This window comes from Anguilla rostrata, chromosome 4 (genome assembly GCF_018555375.3).
Source record: "Anguilla rostrata isolate EN2019 chromosome 4, ASM1855537v3, whole genome shotgun sequence".
Taxonomy (NCBI): Eukaryota; Metazoa; Chordata; class Actinopteri; order Anguilliformes; family Anguillidae; genus Anguilla; species Anguilla rostrata.
In genome coordinates this window covers 64,000,040-64,014,300 of record NC_057936.1, presented here as the reverse complement: position 1 = coordinate 64,014,300, position 14,261 = coordinate 64,000,040, and the positions used below count along the sequence as shown (strand labels likewise).

General features: G+C 53.2%; 1 protein-coding gene across 1 annotated transcript in view; it reads left to right on the top strand.

Annotated features, from left to right (window-relative positions):
* LOC135254165 (PH domain leucine-rich repeat protein phosphatase 1-like) overlaps positions 1–14,261 on the top strand; it is a 46,345-nt gene that overhangs the window by 26,705 nt on the left and 5,379 nt on the right. Inside the window, exons 4-14 of the mRNA XM_064334145.1 lie at positions 66–162; positions 2,224–2,452; positions 3,511–3,738; positions 4,899–5,101; positions 5,762–5,822; positions 6,000–6,095; positions 9,324–9,479; positions 9,778–9,978; positions 10,479–10,641; positions 13,406–13,536; positions 14,120–14,236. Of these exons, the coding sequence (XP_064190215.1) occupies positions 66–162; positions 2,224–2,452; positions 3,511–3,738; positions 4,899–5,101; positions 5,762–5,822; positions 6,000–6,095; positions 9,324–9,479; positions 9,778–9,978; positions 10,479–10,641; positions 13,406–13,536; positions 14,120–14,236 (1,682 nt within the window). The remainder of the gene's footprint in view (positions 1–65; positions 163–2,223; positions 2,453–3,510; positions 3,739–4,898; positions 5,102–5,761; positions 5,823–5,999; positions 6,096–9,323; positions 9,480–9,777; positions 9,979–10,478; positions 10,642–13,405; positions 13,537–14,119; positions 14,237–14,261) is intronic.

Sequence of the window (14,261 nt, the reverse complement as noted above, 5' to 3'; positions counted from 1 at the left end):
TGGGGGGGGGGGGGGTGTTTGGTGCCCCTTGTACTGAACAGTGGCTGTTTCTCCCCCCCCCCCAGAGCCTGAACGCGCTCCCTGTCTGCGCTGAACTCCGGGCCCACAAGGGGGGCGGGCCCAAACCGGGCGGGGCTGCCTCTCAGCCCCCCGGCACCAGCGGTAAATTAAATCCCCCGCTGTGTGTGATGTGCACTGTGCGCCCCAACACCTGAGCTGTTACAGTTTTCATCCATCAGTGAGCTCTGTGGAGCTATGCATGCTGGGAAAGAATTCTCCGCCGCTCTCTGTGTGTCTCCGGAGGCTTTGTCCTGTGTGTGTGTGTGCGTGCATGCGTGTGAGTGAGTGAGTGAGTGAGTGTGTGTGTGTGCGCGTGTGTGCGTGTGCTTGTTTGTGTGTGCATGCATGCATGTGTGTGTATGTGTGTATGTGTGTGTGTGTGTGTGTGTGTGTGTGTGTGTGTGTGTGTGTGTGTGTGTGAAGGCTCACATCAATCAAACTGCATCCTGTATTCATCCCCTAGCTGAAATCAGAAAGGCCCGTAGTCAGCGGATTAGGGTTTGATAGAGTATTTCAGAGTCATTCAGATCTTCCAGGAAGGCTCCTGTCCCTTTAATTAAAAGGAAGCACAAATCGATTCTTCAGTCTGAGGTTTAATTTTCCAGTTCGGATTAAATTTTACACTCAGATGATTGACTCCCCAAAGGCCCTGCTGCCTCGACGCTGTGTGTCCAGTAGTGAACACCGCATGTGTTCCATAAAGGAAACCGAGTGTGTTCAGCCCAAAATGCACACACTCTCTGGAAAAGGGCGGTGTGTGTTGGGGTTTGGAGAAACACTCAACACTTAGCACGTTATCAGCACTCAACACTTAGCACATTATCAGCACTCAACACTAAGCACATTATCTCTAAAGGAGAGTGTTTGTGTGCGCTGAAGGGAGAAAGAACTCAACACATATGGACTTAACACAGTACAGCACAGGCTGTTCACAGCTGTTCACCCACTCAAAGGCACGTTTTACTTCCCCATAAACAACATTCCATGGTGTAGTTTGGGAGAAGCACCCAGTGCTCTGCTCACAAACACTACTGGTAAAGGAAAGAGTGTGTGTGTGAGGAGAATGAATTACAACACACACTAGGGACATTACGTCCTCCCCACCAGTGTGTGGGGGCGAGGGTGGGGGTTAGGGGGGTGACTGTCCCTCTCTGATTTATTTAGCTGAATTCATCATTAGTGTACGGTGCCAGGTCTAATTTCAGATTTCATTTCGGCCACCAGCGCTGTGGATTGCTTTTTGCAGCCTCTCTCTCTCTCTCTCTGATATGCCGCTGTGTTAATTAAGATTTGATTGACGGCTAAACGGCCATCTCACCGGGGGTGGGCGGGGGGGGGTGTGGCTGCAAGCCCAAACACTCGCCAGGTGGGTGACGGGTTCGCGCGTGGGCGAGCAGAACCGCCGAAGGGCGGCTGAAGTTTCCGGCGGACGAGCAAAGCGGCTGTCACGCGGCGGCCATGTTTGAAATGTCCGCTCAGCGCGCGCTGCGGCCCCACCCCCCCCCCCCCTCCTGTTTCAGGCAGCAGCAGGAGCCCTGGGAGTTTTGCTGTTGTTCTTTCGTTCCGCTGCGATAATTCGGATGAGGGCGGCGGGTGGGCGGAGCTTCAGCCCGTGACGGACAGCTGAGTCCGTAAGGCTTAGAACGCCGACGAACGGCGTCGCCTCAAAAGTCCTCCCGCCGGTGTGTCCGGCCGCTGGCTGTTTAAATAAAGTTTGCTGGTGTTTGAATGGCTGCGCCTGGGCGGAGCTTCAGCTGTGCGCTGGTGCTTGCCGCTGACCCTGCTCTTTCCCACTCTCCCTGCTAATTGGCTGATTGTCTGGCTGTGACCCTGTTGCCTGGAAACACCGCAGTTTGTTGTGTTGGCCCTTTGCCTCGGGCCTGTGACCCTTCCTATTGGCCGGGGGCCCCACAGGGGGCCAATGACTGGTGCCTTTCCAACAGGAAGAGACTTTTCCTCCTTCTCTAGACGGAGCGGGTTAGGGCGGGTTAGACCAGCTCTCTGGTAAAAAAAAAAGCGTCTGAACAGCCTTCCGGCTTCTCCTCTTCCTGTCCTCACAAACACACACTTCCACTCTAAGGACAAAATAGACCCAAGACTGAAAAGACTTGAGGTTGTTTTCTCTGTTCTATTGTCGCCAAAACCGCAGTATTTCTTTGTGATTTCTCTGTCACACCTGCTCTCCGTGCACCCCGTGGTCATGTGTGTTTTTCCCTCGCCCTGATTGGTCCTTTTTCCCCTCCAGGTTCTCCAAGCTGAGAAGCCTCAACCTGTCCAATAACCACCTGGGAGAGTTCCCCGAGGCCGTCTGTGACATCCCCACCCTGACCGAGGTCAACCTCTCCTGCAACTACCTGACCTGCGTGCCCAGCGCCGTGGGGGCCATGCACAAGTGAGTGTGAAGGGTCAGGGGTCAGGAACACAGGACTGTGTCTGCAGAATCGCATTGTGTGTGCGTGTGCGCATGTGTGTGTATGTCCGTGCGTGTGTGTGTGTGTGTTTGCATGTGTGCGTGCGTGCGTGTGTGTGTGTACAGAAGCAGAGTCCTTCCTACATCCTTCTCCTTTGCTCCGTGCTGGTTTGAACTAGGAGAAATGTCTGGAACCCTGTTAAATTCCCATGCTGACTTACACAGGGAACAGGTTGCTGCAGTTCCCCCTCTACTGGCGGTAACCGGTATGGCAGTTTAAGGCCTTGAGGCAAACAAACGTCACTGCTCCCGTACAGTTTGGAAGCACATCAGAGGATCGCGTTGAAGGCTGAGCTGTGCTGGTGAAGTGCAGGCCCTCATATCAGCGCACGCCGACACAGGAGCTGCCTGTTAGATAAGAGACGCTGTAACAGGCCCACACTTCCAGACTGAGGCGGTTTGTGCTGATTTCTAATCGCGTCCGGAGGCTAGCTCGGGTTTAGCAAATTACTCATGATCTTTAATTATTATTATTATTTTTTTTTTTATTGATATTTTGTGTGTGTGAAGCCCACAAAGGGCAGAGTAAAGGGGGAAGCCCTTCTCTGAGAAGTCGTACGGCGTGAATCGGAAACGGAAGTGAAGGAGATAAAGTTTTACAGTGACCCTCAGGGTCTCGCCCTGTCCCGCCTCCCAGCGGGGCCCTGTACACCACCGAACCTCGACGATCGCTCCCCTCCTGCGTTTCCGTGCGTCTGTCAAACCAGATCAGTTATTCTGTAGAGCAGTGGCCTCCAGCCCTGGTCCTGGAGAGCTACAGGGTCTGCTGGTTTTCATAGTGACTCTGCACTTCAGCAGTTGATTACACAGTTAACTCAACTCACCTGGTGTCTTGGGTCTCAACTGGGTGCTGATTTTAAGGTGAAAACAGAAACCAGCAGACCCTGCAGCTCTCCAGGACCAGGGTTGGAGACCACTGCTGTAGAGTAAGAGCACGATGACCATCAAGATCAGGATTAATGTCTGTTCCCCCCCCCCAGCCTGCAGATCTTCCTCCTGGACGGGAACAGCGTCCGGACCCTGCCCCCGGAGCTGGGCGACCTGCAGCAGCTGGGCTACCTGGGCCTGTCCTTCAACCAGTTCGGCCAGCTGCCGCCCGTGCTGCACCGGCTGGTCGCCATGGAGAGGCTGTGCATGGCGGGAAACAACCTGAGCTGCCTGGACCTGCCGCGCCTGCGCCATGTCCGAGCCAAGCAGGTGGACCTGAGGTACGCACACACACACACACACACACACACACACACACACACACATATACGCGCGCTCGCACGTACACTTATATACACACACACATATACACACACGCACACACACTTATGTAAACACACATATATATACACACACACACACGCACGCTCGATCGTACACACACACACGCTTATATACACACACACATACGCGCGCTCGCACGTACACTTATATACACACACACACGTATATATACACACGTGCACACACACTTATATAAACACACATATATACACATACACACGTGCACACACACTTATATAAACACACATATATATACACACACACACACACGCTCACATACACTCACACACATACACACTTCTACATTTCTAATAGGATCTAAAGCCTTCCCTCTCCCTCTCCCTCAGTCTCTGTTGTGAATGCTTACAGATGCACAGATCATTAACTCTGTAGGGACAAAAAACAACAAACAAAAAAAAACAGGCTCAACAGAACCTTATCTGACCTTCTTCTGTCATTAGTCATTGGTCTTCCGCCTATCAGTTGGTTTGTGTTGGCTTGTTTGAAGTGGACCAGCCTGAGATTTGTCCTGTTTGTCCTGTTTGATTGTTTGGAAAGGCAGTTCAACTAATGTTGAACTGAATCAGTCACCTTATTAACTGACATATCTCAGCCAGCACTGGGGCTGGTTGGTTTGATTTGGGGGGGGTGGGGGGTGGGGAGTGGGGGGGGAGGTGGTTGCTTCGCAGGTCAGAATAAATGCACCTCCCATTTTGCTTTGAGGAGCGAAGCTTATTTCGGCTTCAATTTCTCTGGCTCCCCTGTGCCTTAAATATCTGGTGCGCGCCCCAGACACCTTTTAATTCACCGTCTGTGAAATCCCAGCGCCAGGAACGTAAATGTCAAATTGACTTTGTCACAGGATTGATGGATTGAGTTCATCGAGTGCTGAAATGAACAAGAGCAGGGGAGGGAGAGAGATGAACTGTTATCATACGCTAGGGCACAGAGTGTGTGTGTGTGTGTGTGTGTATGATGGAGCATGTGTGTGTTTGTGTGAGCGTGCGCGTGTGTGTGTGTGTTTGTGTGAGCGTCTGTGTTTGTGTGGGGGGTGCATGCTTGCCATCGCTGACCCCCTTTCCCCCACCCCTACCAGGTTGAATAAGATCCAAACTGTGGTTCCGGAGGAGGCGGAGCTCCTGTGTCACGTGACCCACCTGGACCTGCGGGACAACCAGCTGCAGCAGCTGGACGCCTCGCTGTTCCCCAGGCTGGAGGTGCTGCACTGCGAGAGGAACCGGCTCAGCTCCCTGAGCGCGGGAGGGGCGCTCCTCAAGGGCCTGTACGCCTCCTCTAATGGTGAGTGTGGTGTAAGGGCGGCAGTGTGGTGTAATGGCTAAGGAGCTGGTCTTGTAACCTGAAGGTCGCAGGTTCGATTCCCCCGGTAGGACACTGCCGTTGTACCCTTGAGCAAGGTACTTAAACCTGCATTGCTTCAGTATGTATCCATCTGTGTAATTGGATACAACGTAAGACGCTCTGGATAAGAGCGTCTGCTAAATGCCTGTAAATAAATGTGAGGACCCTGACACCTAACACCCTAACACTCTCACCCTGACACCTTTACATCCTAACACCTTTACACCCTAACACACTTGCACCCTAACACACTTGTACCCTATCACCCTCAAACGCCTTCTGAATTTCTGACTCCCATTTTTAATTTCTATTTCATCACAGTCTCACTCCCTCTGTCACTCACTTCTTACTTCCTAATATCTTCTTCCTGTATTATATTCCCGTCCACTGCAACCACAGGGATCTCTAGTGAGCGTGCCCAGTGAGCGTGCCCCGTGAGTGTGCCCTGTGAGCGTGCCCAGTGAGCGTGCCCTGTGAGCGTGCCCCGTGAGTGTGCCCTGTGAGCGTGCCCCATGAGCGTGGCCAGTGAGCATGCCCAGTAGCGGAGTCACTGCGCTCTGTCCCCTCCTCACTGTGGGCCTGTGTTTCTCCTTCCCGCAGAAATCAGCCAGCTGGAGGTGTATCCTGTTCCGGGTAACCTGACCTACATGGACGTCTCCAGGTAAGGGCCCCGTGTCAAAACAAAAGACCTGAAAGGCGATCTCCAAACCCCCCCCCCCCCTCGCCCGCCCCCCCGCGAGGTGACCTCTCTGACCCTGCCACTGGTTGAGATTTGATATTATTGGTCAGCAGGGCGATTTGACTCCTCCCCTTCCCCTCCCCCTTGGTGTTGTTGCAGGAACAGGCTGGAGAGCCTTCCGGACTGGGTGTGTGAGAGCAAGAAGCTGGAGGTGCTGGACGTCAGCCATAACCACATCTGCGAGCTGCCCATCGGGTGAGTCCCGACCCCCACCCTCCCCGTACCCCCTACAAGCCCCTCTGTGTCTCACTCAACCTCCCCCTCCCCCCCCCCTTCCTAACTCACTTCCCCCCCCCCCACTCAACCGCTATAGCTGTAAGGTTGGTTTAAGGTTGATGTAAGGTTGCTGTAAGGTTTGTTGAAGGTTGATATAAGGTCGCTGTAAGGTTTGTTGAAGGTTGGTTTGAGGTCCCTGTAAGGTTGGTTTAAGGTTGATATAAGGTCGCTGTAAGGTTTGTTGAAGGTTGATATAAGGTCGCTGTAAGGTTTGTTGAAGGTTGTTTGAGGTTGATGTAAGGTCGCTGTAAGGTTTGTTGAAGGTTGATGTAAGGTCGCTGTAAGGTTGGTTTAAGGTTGATATAAGGTCGCTGTAAGGTTTGTTGAAGGTTGGTTTGAGGTTGATATAAGGTTGCTGTAAGGTTTGCTGAAGGTTGGTTTGAGGTTGATATAAGGTCGCTGTAAGGTTTGTTGAAGGTTGTTTGAGGTTGATATAAGGTCGCTGTAAGGTTTGTTTAAGGTTGTTTGAAGGTTGGTTTGAGGTACATGGGGTCTGTAGTTCCTCTGGATGAGGCGTTGAGGGAACACGGCACACTCAGCTGACCTCTGTGTTTATTCACACAGCACTTCTCAGAAAAGCGGTCATGTTGTCCTTTTAGTGCATTATGTTCAGTATGTACACACGCACGCACACACACGCACACACACACAGTCACAAGTTCACAACACTACCTCCCAACACACACGCATACACACTCACGGATACACATATGCATGCACAACCATACCTCCCAACGCACACACACACACACACAGGCACGCACACACACGCACGCACGCACACACACACACGCACGCACACACACGCACACACACACATACACACTCACACATACACACTCACGCACGCACACACACACACAGTCATAACACTATCTCCCAACACACACACATACACACTCACGGACACACAAACGCATGCACAACCATACCTCTCAACACACAGACACACACACACACACACACATGCGTGCACTCTCTCACACACACACACAAGCACAGCCCTGCTCAGCTAGCTGTCGCAGGACAGCATGCTGTAAATTGAGACCCCATCCCCCTCCTCCCCAAACCCATCTGGACAAAAGGTCAAAGAAGGGCATCGCCGTGACAATGGAGAGCCAGGTGTCTGTTGTGGAGCAGTCCCATCTCCCCGGCAACAAAGAACAGCAATGGCTCTTCTTCAGGAGGGAAACTGTGTCCTAAATTCCCCCATTCAGTCCTGCTCTGATTTGGGTAAAGTTTGAAATTAAAGGGCAGTTTTTTTCCCTTTTGCTGCTCTTTCCACAGTTTGCTCACACCCCCTGCTCACCGCAACGTGTGCGTGCGTGAGTGTTTTATGCTAACGGCTAATGGGGCTAGCGCCTTCCTCCAGTGGAGTTAGCCGTTTCTCAGTGTCTGAAGACGTGATTCTAATTTGGCGGCGCTGTTTATGTTTTGTTAAAGAACACACCAGCTGAATGTGTGTGTGTTAACTGCAGAGCAGAACGAAGCACACACCTCTCTCTCTCTCTTTCTTGCTCTCTCTCTCTCACAGCACTCTTTTCTCATTCTCTCATTGCTGCGACAGCACATCTCCCTCTCTCTCCCTCTCTCCCTCCACCATATGTTTCTCTCTCTCTCTCTCTCTCTACCTGTCTGTTCGTCCATGCCGGTCCTGTTCCCTGGCCGATCCGGCACTCTACCCCCGTACCCCAGTTAGAAAATAGAATTGCAGTCAACTGTGTTTTCTGCACACACACACACACACACACACAAACACACACACTGTGTTTCGCTGTGCTGTCGGGATGAGGGATTTCATCTGTGGGTGATGATCTGGGTTTCTGGCAGGGCTGCCTCTGTTCTCTCTGCGTTTCTCTCTTCCTGTTTTTAAGAGATCACAGGGCCCTGGGGCGGAGCCTTTAAGAACAGCCTCTAGCTTGGAGCGGCGTTCACACAGCTGTGTGCGTGTGCACGTGTGTGCGCGCTTGCTTGTGTGTGTGTGTGTGTGTGTGTGTGTGTTGTGGTTGTTTTTATTGTGTGTTTGTGTATTAAAGGGTCTGTAATAGTCATCCTACTCAATATAAGTTTTTTATGGTCTGTGATGGTCACTGTACCTCCGCGATTGTGTGTGAGGTCGTCTGCGATTGTTTGCTGAGGTGCTGCAAGCTCCACTCCGCGGTTGGGGGCGGGCGGATCGAAACTTACAGGGTCACTCCGTCCTGGACGCTCCCCCGGGTGCAGATTTATCACGCAGCCCTCCGGGGGGGGCGTTTCATTTTCACATTTCCGCACCCCCCTTTCTCCTCCGTGTGAAACGGAGCGCGTCTCTCTAGATCATTCCTGGGGGGGGGGTGGGGGCAGAGTGGCTGTTTTCACAAGCAAAGGCTCCTGGCCAGACCCCAGGAGAACTGCAGAAAACTCGCTGTACTTACGGAAGAAACTGGCAACCCTGCTCCGCCTTGTTTTGTGTCCCTGTCTCTCTCTCTCTCTCTCTCTCTCCCTGCCTCCCTCCATCCCTTTCTCCTCCCTTTTCTGTGACTCTTATCTCCCTCGTTCCACTCGTTTCTCCTCGGCCCAGCGTCTAGTCTGTTTGCTTTTCGGTTCGCTGTGGTCTGTTGGAGTGAAATGATGTAAATACGGCTGTTGTGTAAATGTTGCCACGGCGCTGCGCTTAATGAAATGTAATAGTAGGCATTTTAATAAACGATCGCATGCATATTTAATTATAGTTATTAAACGGCACTTGCAGTAATAGTTATTGGAAGACAGATCGTTAGTCTGTGTAATTCACGGTCCCTGACAGTGGTGGGACAAAGACCAGACTGTGATGGTAATGAGTCTGTGAAGGAAAACCCCTCCTTAATCAGCTGGAGAGAACATCAGCTCTCTCCTTCCCTCTTTCGCTCAAACTCATTCTCTCATCCCTCTCTCTCTCTCTCTCTCTCTCACTCTTTAACTCATTCTTTCTTGTTCTATCCCCCTCTCTCTCTCTCTAACCCGTTCTCTCTCTCCCCCCCTCTCTCTAACCCATTCTCTCTCTCCCCCCCTCTCTCTAACCCGTTCTCTCTCTCTCTCTCTCTAACCCGTTCTCTCTCTCTCTCTCTCGTTCTCTCTCTCTCTCTCTCTCTCTCTAACCCGTTCTCTCTCTCTCTCTCTCTGTCGCAGGCTGTTCTGCAGCAGTAGTTTGCGGAAGCTGCTGCTGGGCCATAACTGGCTGCGGAGGCTTCCGGAAAGGTTGGAGCGCATGCAGATCGAGGTCCTGGACCTCCAGCACAACCAGCTGCTGGAGCTGCCGTCCAACCTCTTCCTCAAAGCCGACAGGTGATCGCGGGACCCACAGGGTGACGCTACAGCCGGTTATGTGTTGCCTAGTGACGGGAGAATGAATTGTCTGGTAACAAAAATGGGTGGAGCTACATTTTGCTGGTGGTCTCCACCCAGTTTTTGTTGCCATGACAACTAATTTTGGCGCTCTGGACCGCCGCGTCTGAAGAACGCCGTCCGTTTCGGGGCGGTTTCGGGGGGTCCACTTCCTGTCTGTCCGGAGCGGCCGCGGTTCGTTAGCGCTGCGGGTCTCCGTGGGACGAAGAGTGACGCCGCGTCTCCTCTTCCTCCCCAGCTTACGGTGCCTGAATGCTTCGGCCAATAAGCTGGAGAGCCTGCCCCCCTCCAGCCTATCGGAAGAGAGCCAGAGCATCCTGCAGGAGCTCTACCTCACCAACAACCGCCTGACCGAGAAGTGTGTCCCCCTGCTGACCGGCCACACCCACCTGCGGGTGCTGCACCTGGCGTACAACCACCTACAGACCTTCCCTGCCAGGTATGCGCCACTCAAAACACCAGCCACCAATTAGGGCGGCAGAAAAGAAAACTATGAATCAACTTGAAAGGACAAGGTTTTGGGATCTGAAGAATAAGATTTGTCTTCTCTTTGGCCATCTGTCTGTTTGTTCTCTTTTTCTCTGTATCTGTCTCTCTCCCTCATTTTGATAAAATTCTGAAATTCTCTGCTTTAAATTTTAACTTTGATTGTTAATGTGAACTAATTCAACACTGGTGTGAAAATGGCCTGTGCATGCTGTCGCTGTATACTTTCAAACTGTGTACTTTGAATAAATTCTTATGCATTGTCTCTCTCCCTTCTCCCCCCTCCCTCCTCCCCCTCTTTCTCCCCCCCTCCCTCTCCCCCTCTCCCTCTTTCCCCCTCCTTCCTCTCCCTCCCTCCCTCTCTCCCTCCCCTCCCTCCTCTCCCTCTCCCTCCCTCTCTCTCCCTCTTTCCTTCTTTCTGTCTCTCTCCCCCTTTCCCCCCCCCCCCCTCAGTAAAATGGCCAAGCTGGAGCAGCTGGAGGAGGTGGACCTGAGCGGTAACCAGCTGAAGGCGGTGCCCACCACCATCCTGAGCTGCCGGCGCATGCACACTCTGGTGGCGCACTCCAACTGCATCCAGGTCTTCCCCGAGGTCATGCAGCTCATGGAGATGAAGGTGACTCCAGCGCTCCGGCTCCGGAGTCTTCCTCGCGGTCCGCGAACCGTCGGCGGACGAGCTCAGCTTCCGCGCGGTGCCGCGACGCGCGACGCCGGCGTTTATCGGTTGCCGTGGATTACGCGTCTGACCGCGGCACGCGCTCCCTGTGTCCGTGGGCAACGCGCGGATGGGTTCTGGATGTGCGCTGCGGTGGGTTGCCGTGGCAGCGGTGCTGTAAATAGTTTCTGGGTCAGGACGTCCCGAGCGCTGCTGCTCACGGCTACATGCTACTGTGGCTACATGCTAACTACGGCTACGCACTGTTTCTGTACACCCATCACTGCTCTGATCGCCATTCATCCACTCTGACTGCTGCTCCACACTGATCCACTGCCCCACACTGATCACTGCTCTACACTGGTAACTGCTCCACACTGATCACTGCTATACACTGATAACTGCTCCACACTGATCACTGCTCCACACTGATCACTGCTCCACACTGATCACTGCTCTACACTGGTAACTGCCCCACACTGATCACTGCTCTACACTGCTAACTGCTCCACTCTGATCACTGCTATACACTGATAACTGCTCCACACTGATCACTGCTATACACTGATAACTGCTCCACACTGATCACTGCTCTACACTGGTAACTGCTCCACACTGATCACTGCTCCACACTGATCACTGCTCTACACTGGTAACTGCTCCACACTGATCACTGCTCCACACTGATCACTGCTCCACACTGATCACTGCTCTACACTGGTAACTGCTCCACACTGATCACTGCTCCACACTGGTAACTGCTCCACACTGATCACTGCTCTACACTGGTAACTGCTCCACACTGATCACTGCTCTACACTGGTAACTGCTCCACACTGATCACTGCTCCACACTGGTAACTGCTCCACACTGATCACTGCTCTACACTGGTAACTGCTCCACACTGATCACTGCTCCACACTGGTAACTGCTCCACACTGATCACTGCTCCACACTGGTAACTGCTCCACACTGATCACTGCTCCACACTGGTAACTGCTCCACACTGATCACTGCTCTACACTGGTAACTGCCCCACACTGATCACTGCTCTACACTGGTAACTGCCCCACACTGATCACTGCTATACACTGGTAACTGCTCCACACTGACCACTGCTCTACACTGGTAACTGCTCCACACTGACCACTGCTCTACACTGGTAACTGCTCCACACTGATCACTGCTCTACACTGGTAACTGCTCCACACTGATCACTGCTCTACACTGGTAACTGCTCCACACTGATCACTGCTCTACACTGGTAACTGCTCCACACTGATCACTGCTCTACACTGGTAACTGCTCCACACTGATCACTGCTCTACACTGGTAACTGCTAAACACTGATCACTGATCTACACGGGTAACTGCTCCACACTGATCACTGCTCTACACTGGTAACTGCTATACACCGATCACTGCTCTACACTGGTAACTGCCCCACACTGATCACTGCTCTACACTGGTAACTGCTAAACACTGATCCACTGATCTACAATGTCACTGCTGAACACTGACCACTGATCTACACTGGTAACTGCTAAACACTGATCACTGCTCTACACTGGTAACTGCTCCACACTGATCACTGCTCTACACTGGTAACTGCTCCACACTGAGCAGAGCTCCCCCTCAGTCCTGCTCCTCCAGGTGTGTGACTCTGAGTCAGGTGTGTAGACCCAGAGCTCTGGGCCCTGATGGGGAGCTGACATCAGCCCACAAATGTCCTTGTACTGTCCGCTATGACCGTGGTCACCCGGCGGGTCCGCGCTTCCTGTTTCCTGTCTGACCCGCTGAGCGCTGGGGAACCGACACGAACGACCCCCCCCCCCCCCTCAACCCGTCATGACCCTGCTGTGGGAAGGGAAACAGGCTGGCTGTGGGCTATCAGCTATAGTACTGCTGTGTCAGAGTCACAGTCAGCTGTGTGTGTGTGTGTGTGTGTGTGTGTGTGTGTGTGTGCGCGTAAGCACACGTGCGCGTGTCGTGTGCGTGTGCGTATCTGCTCCTCAGAGAGGTTGTGAGAGCGGAGGTCAATGCCCTAACGGTAACCGCATGCCTGTGTGTGCGTGTGACAGAGACTGAGGGTGAGTGACGCAACGCTGACCCCTGCACACAGAGGGATATAATGTGTGTGCCATGCTGACCCCTACTGGTGCATGTGAGAATGACACGCAGCTCGGAGCCCCACTCTGTGATGTACCTGCCTGCTGCCAGAGCTTAGAGAACTCTTGTAATCTATAGTCATGTGAAAGGGTTTGGAGCTTTTAACTTGGCGTGTGTGTGTGCGAGCATATGTGTGTGTGTATGTTTGTGTGTGTATGTGTGCACGTGTGTGTGAGAGCGAGCGTGTCTGTGTGTGTGTGTGTGTTTATGTGGGTCTTTGCCTGTGCACGTGTGTGTGCGTGTATGTGTGTGTGTGTTTGTCTCAGCACAGGTCTTGTGGGGACAGGCAGCTTAGTGACATTGTGCCTCACTGCGGGTCTGAGAAGCCAAACTCTGCTCTATTGATTTGGATTTTTTCCATGATGAAGGGAGCAAACCAAAATAGCAGCGAAAACCTGCCACTGTTTGTCATATCAACAAGCACGGGACGATGTGTGTGTTTTAACTTTACACATGTACACTGTGTGTACGTGCACGTCTGTGCCTGTGTGTGTGTGTGTGTGAGAGAGAGTGTGTATATGCTGACCCCTCTCTCTCTCTCTCTCTCTCTCCTCAGTGTGTGGATCTGAGCTGTAACGAGCTGAGTGAGATCACTCTCCCGGAGAACCTGCCCCCCAAACTGCAGGAGCTGGACCTGACCGGGAACCCCCGCCTCTCCCTGGACCACAAGACTCTGGAGCTGCTCAAGTAAGCTAGACCACACTGCCCCCCCCCCACCCCCACACACACTGGGCCCCCCCACACTGGGGCCCTCCACACTGGGCCCCTCCACACTGGGCCCCTCCACACTGGGGCCCTCCACAGTGGGCCCCTCCACACTGGGGCCCTCCACACTGGGGCCTCTCCAGACTGGGGCCCTCCACACTGGGGCCCTCCACACTGGGGCCCTCCACACTGGGCCCCCTCCACACTGCAGCGAGACTGTGTGTGAAGGCTCTGCTGGGTCCGGCCCTGCGGATGGGGAGCTGCACACAAGCCCACGCTGCTGCTCTGACAGAGTTTCCAGCGTCCTCAGAGCTGCTGAATTATTTGTGAGGACATTTGTTCCCCAAAAAAGCTCATCCGTCTCTGTCTCTCCCTCTCTCCCCCCTCTCTTTCTCTCTCTCTCCCTCTCTCTCTCTCTCTCTCTCTCTCCCTCTCTCCCCCCTCTCTCTCTCTCGTCCTCTCTCCTCACCCCTCTGTCTCTCTCTCCTCTCTCCTCTCTCTCTCCCTCTCTCCCCCCTCTCTTTCTCTCTCTCTCCCTCTCTCTCTCTCTCTCTCTCTCTCTCAGTAACATTAGATGTTTCCGGATCGATCAGTCCCCTGCGTCCTTCTCAGTGAGCGAGGGCCCCGGGGCCCCAGCGGTGTGGAGCCACGGGTACACAGAGGCCTCTGGGGTGAAGAACAAGTGAGTTCCCTTCCTCTCTCCATCC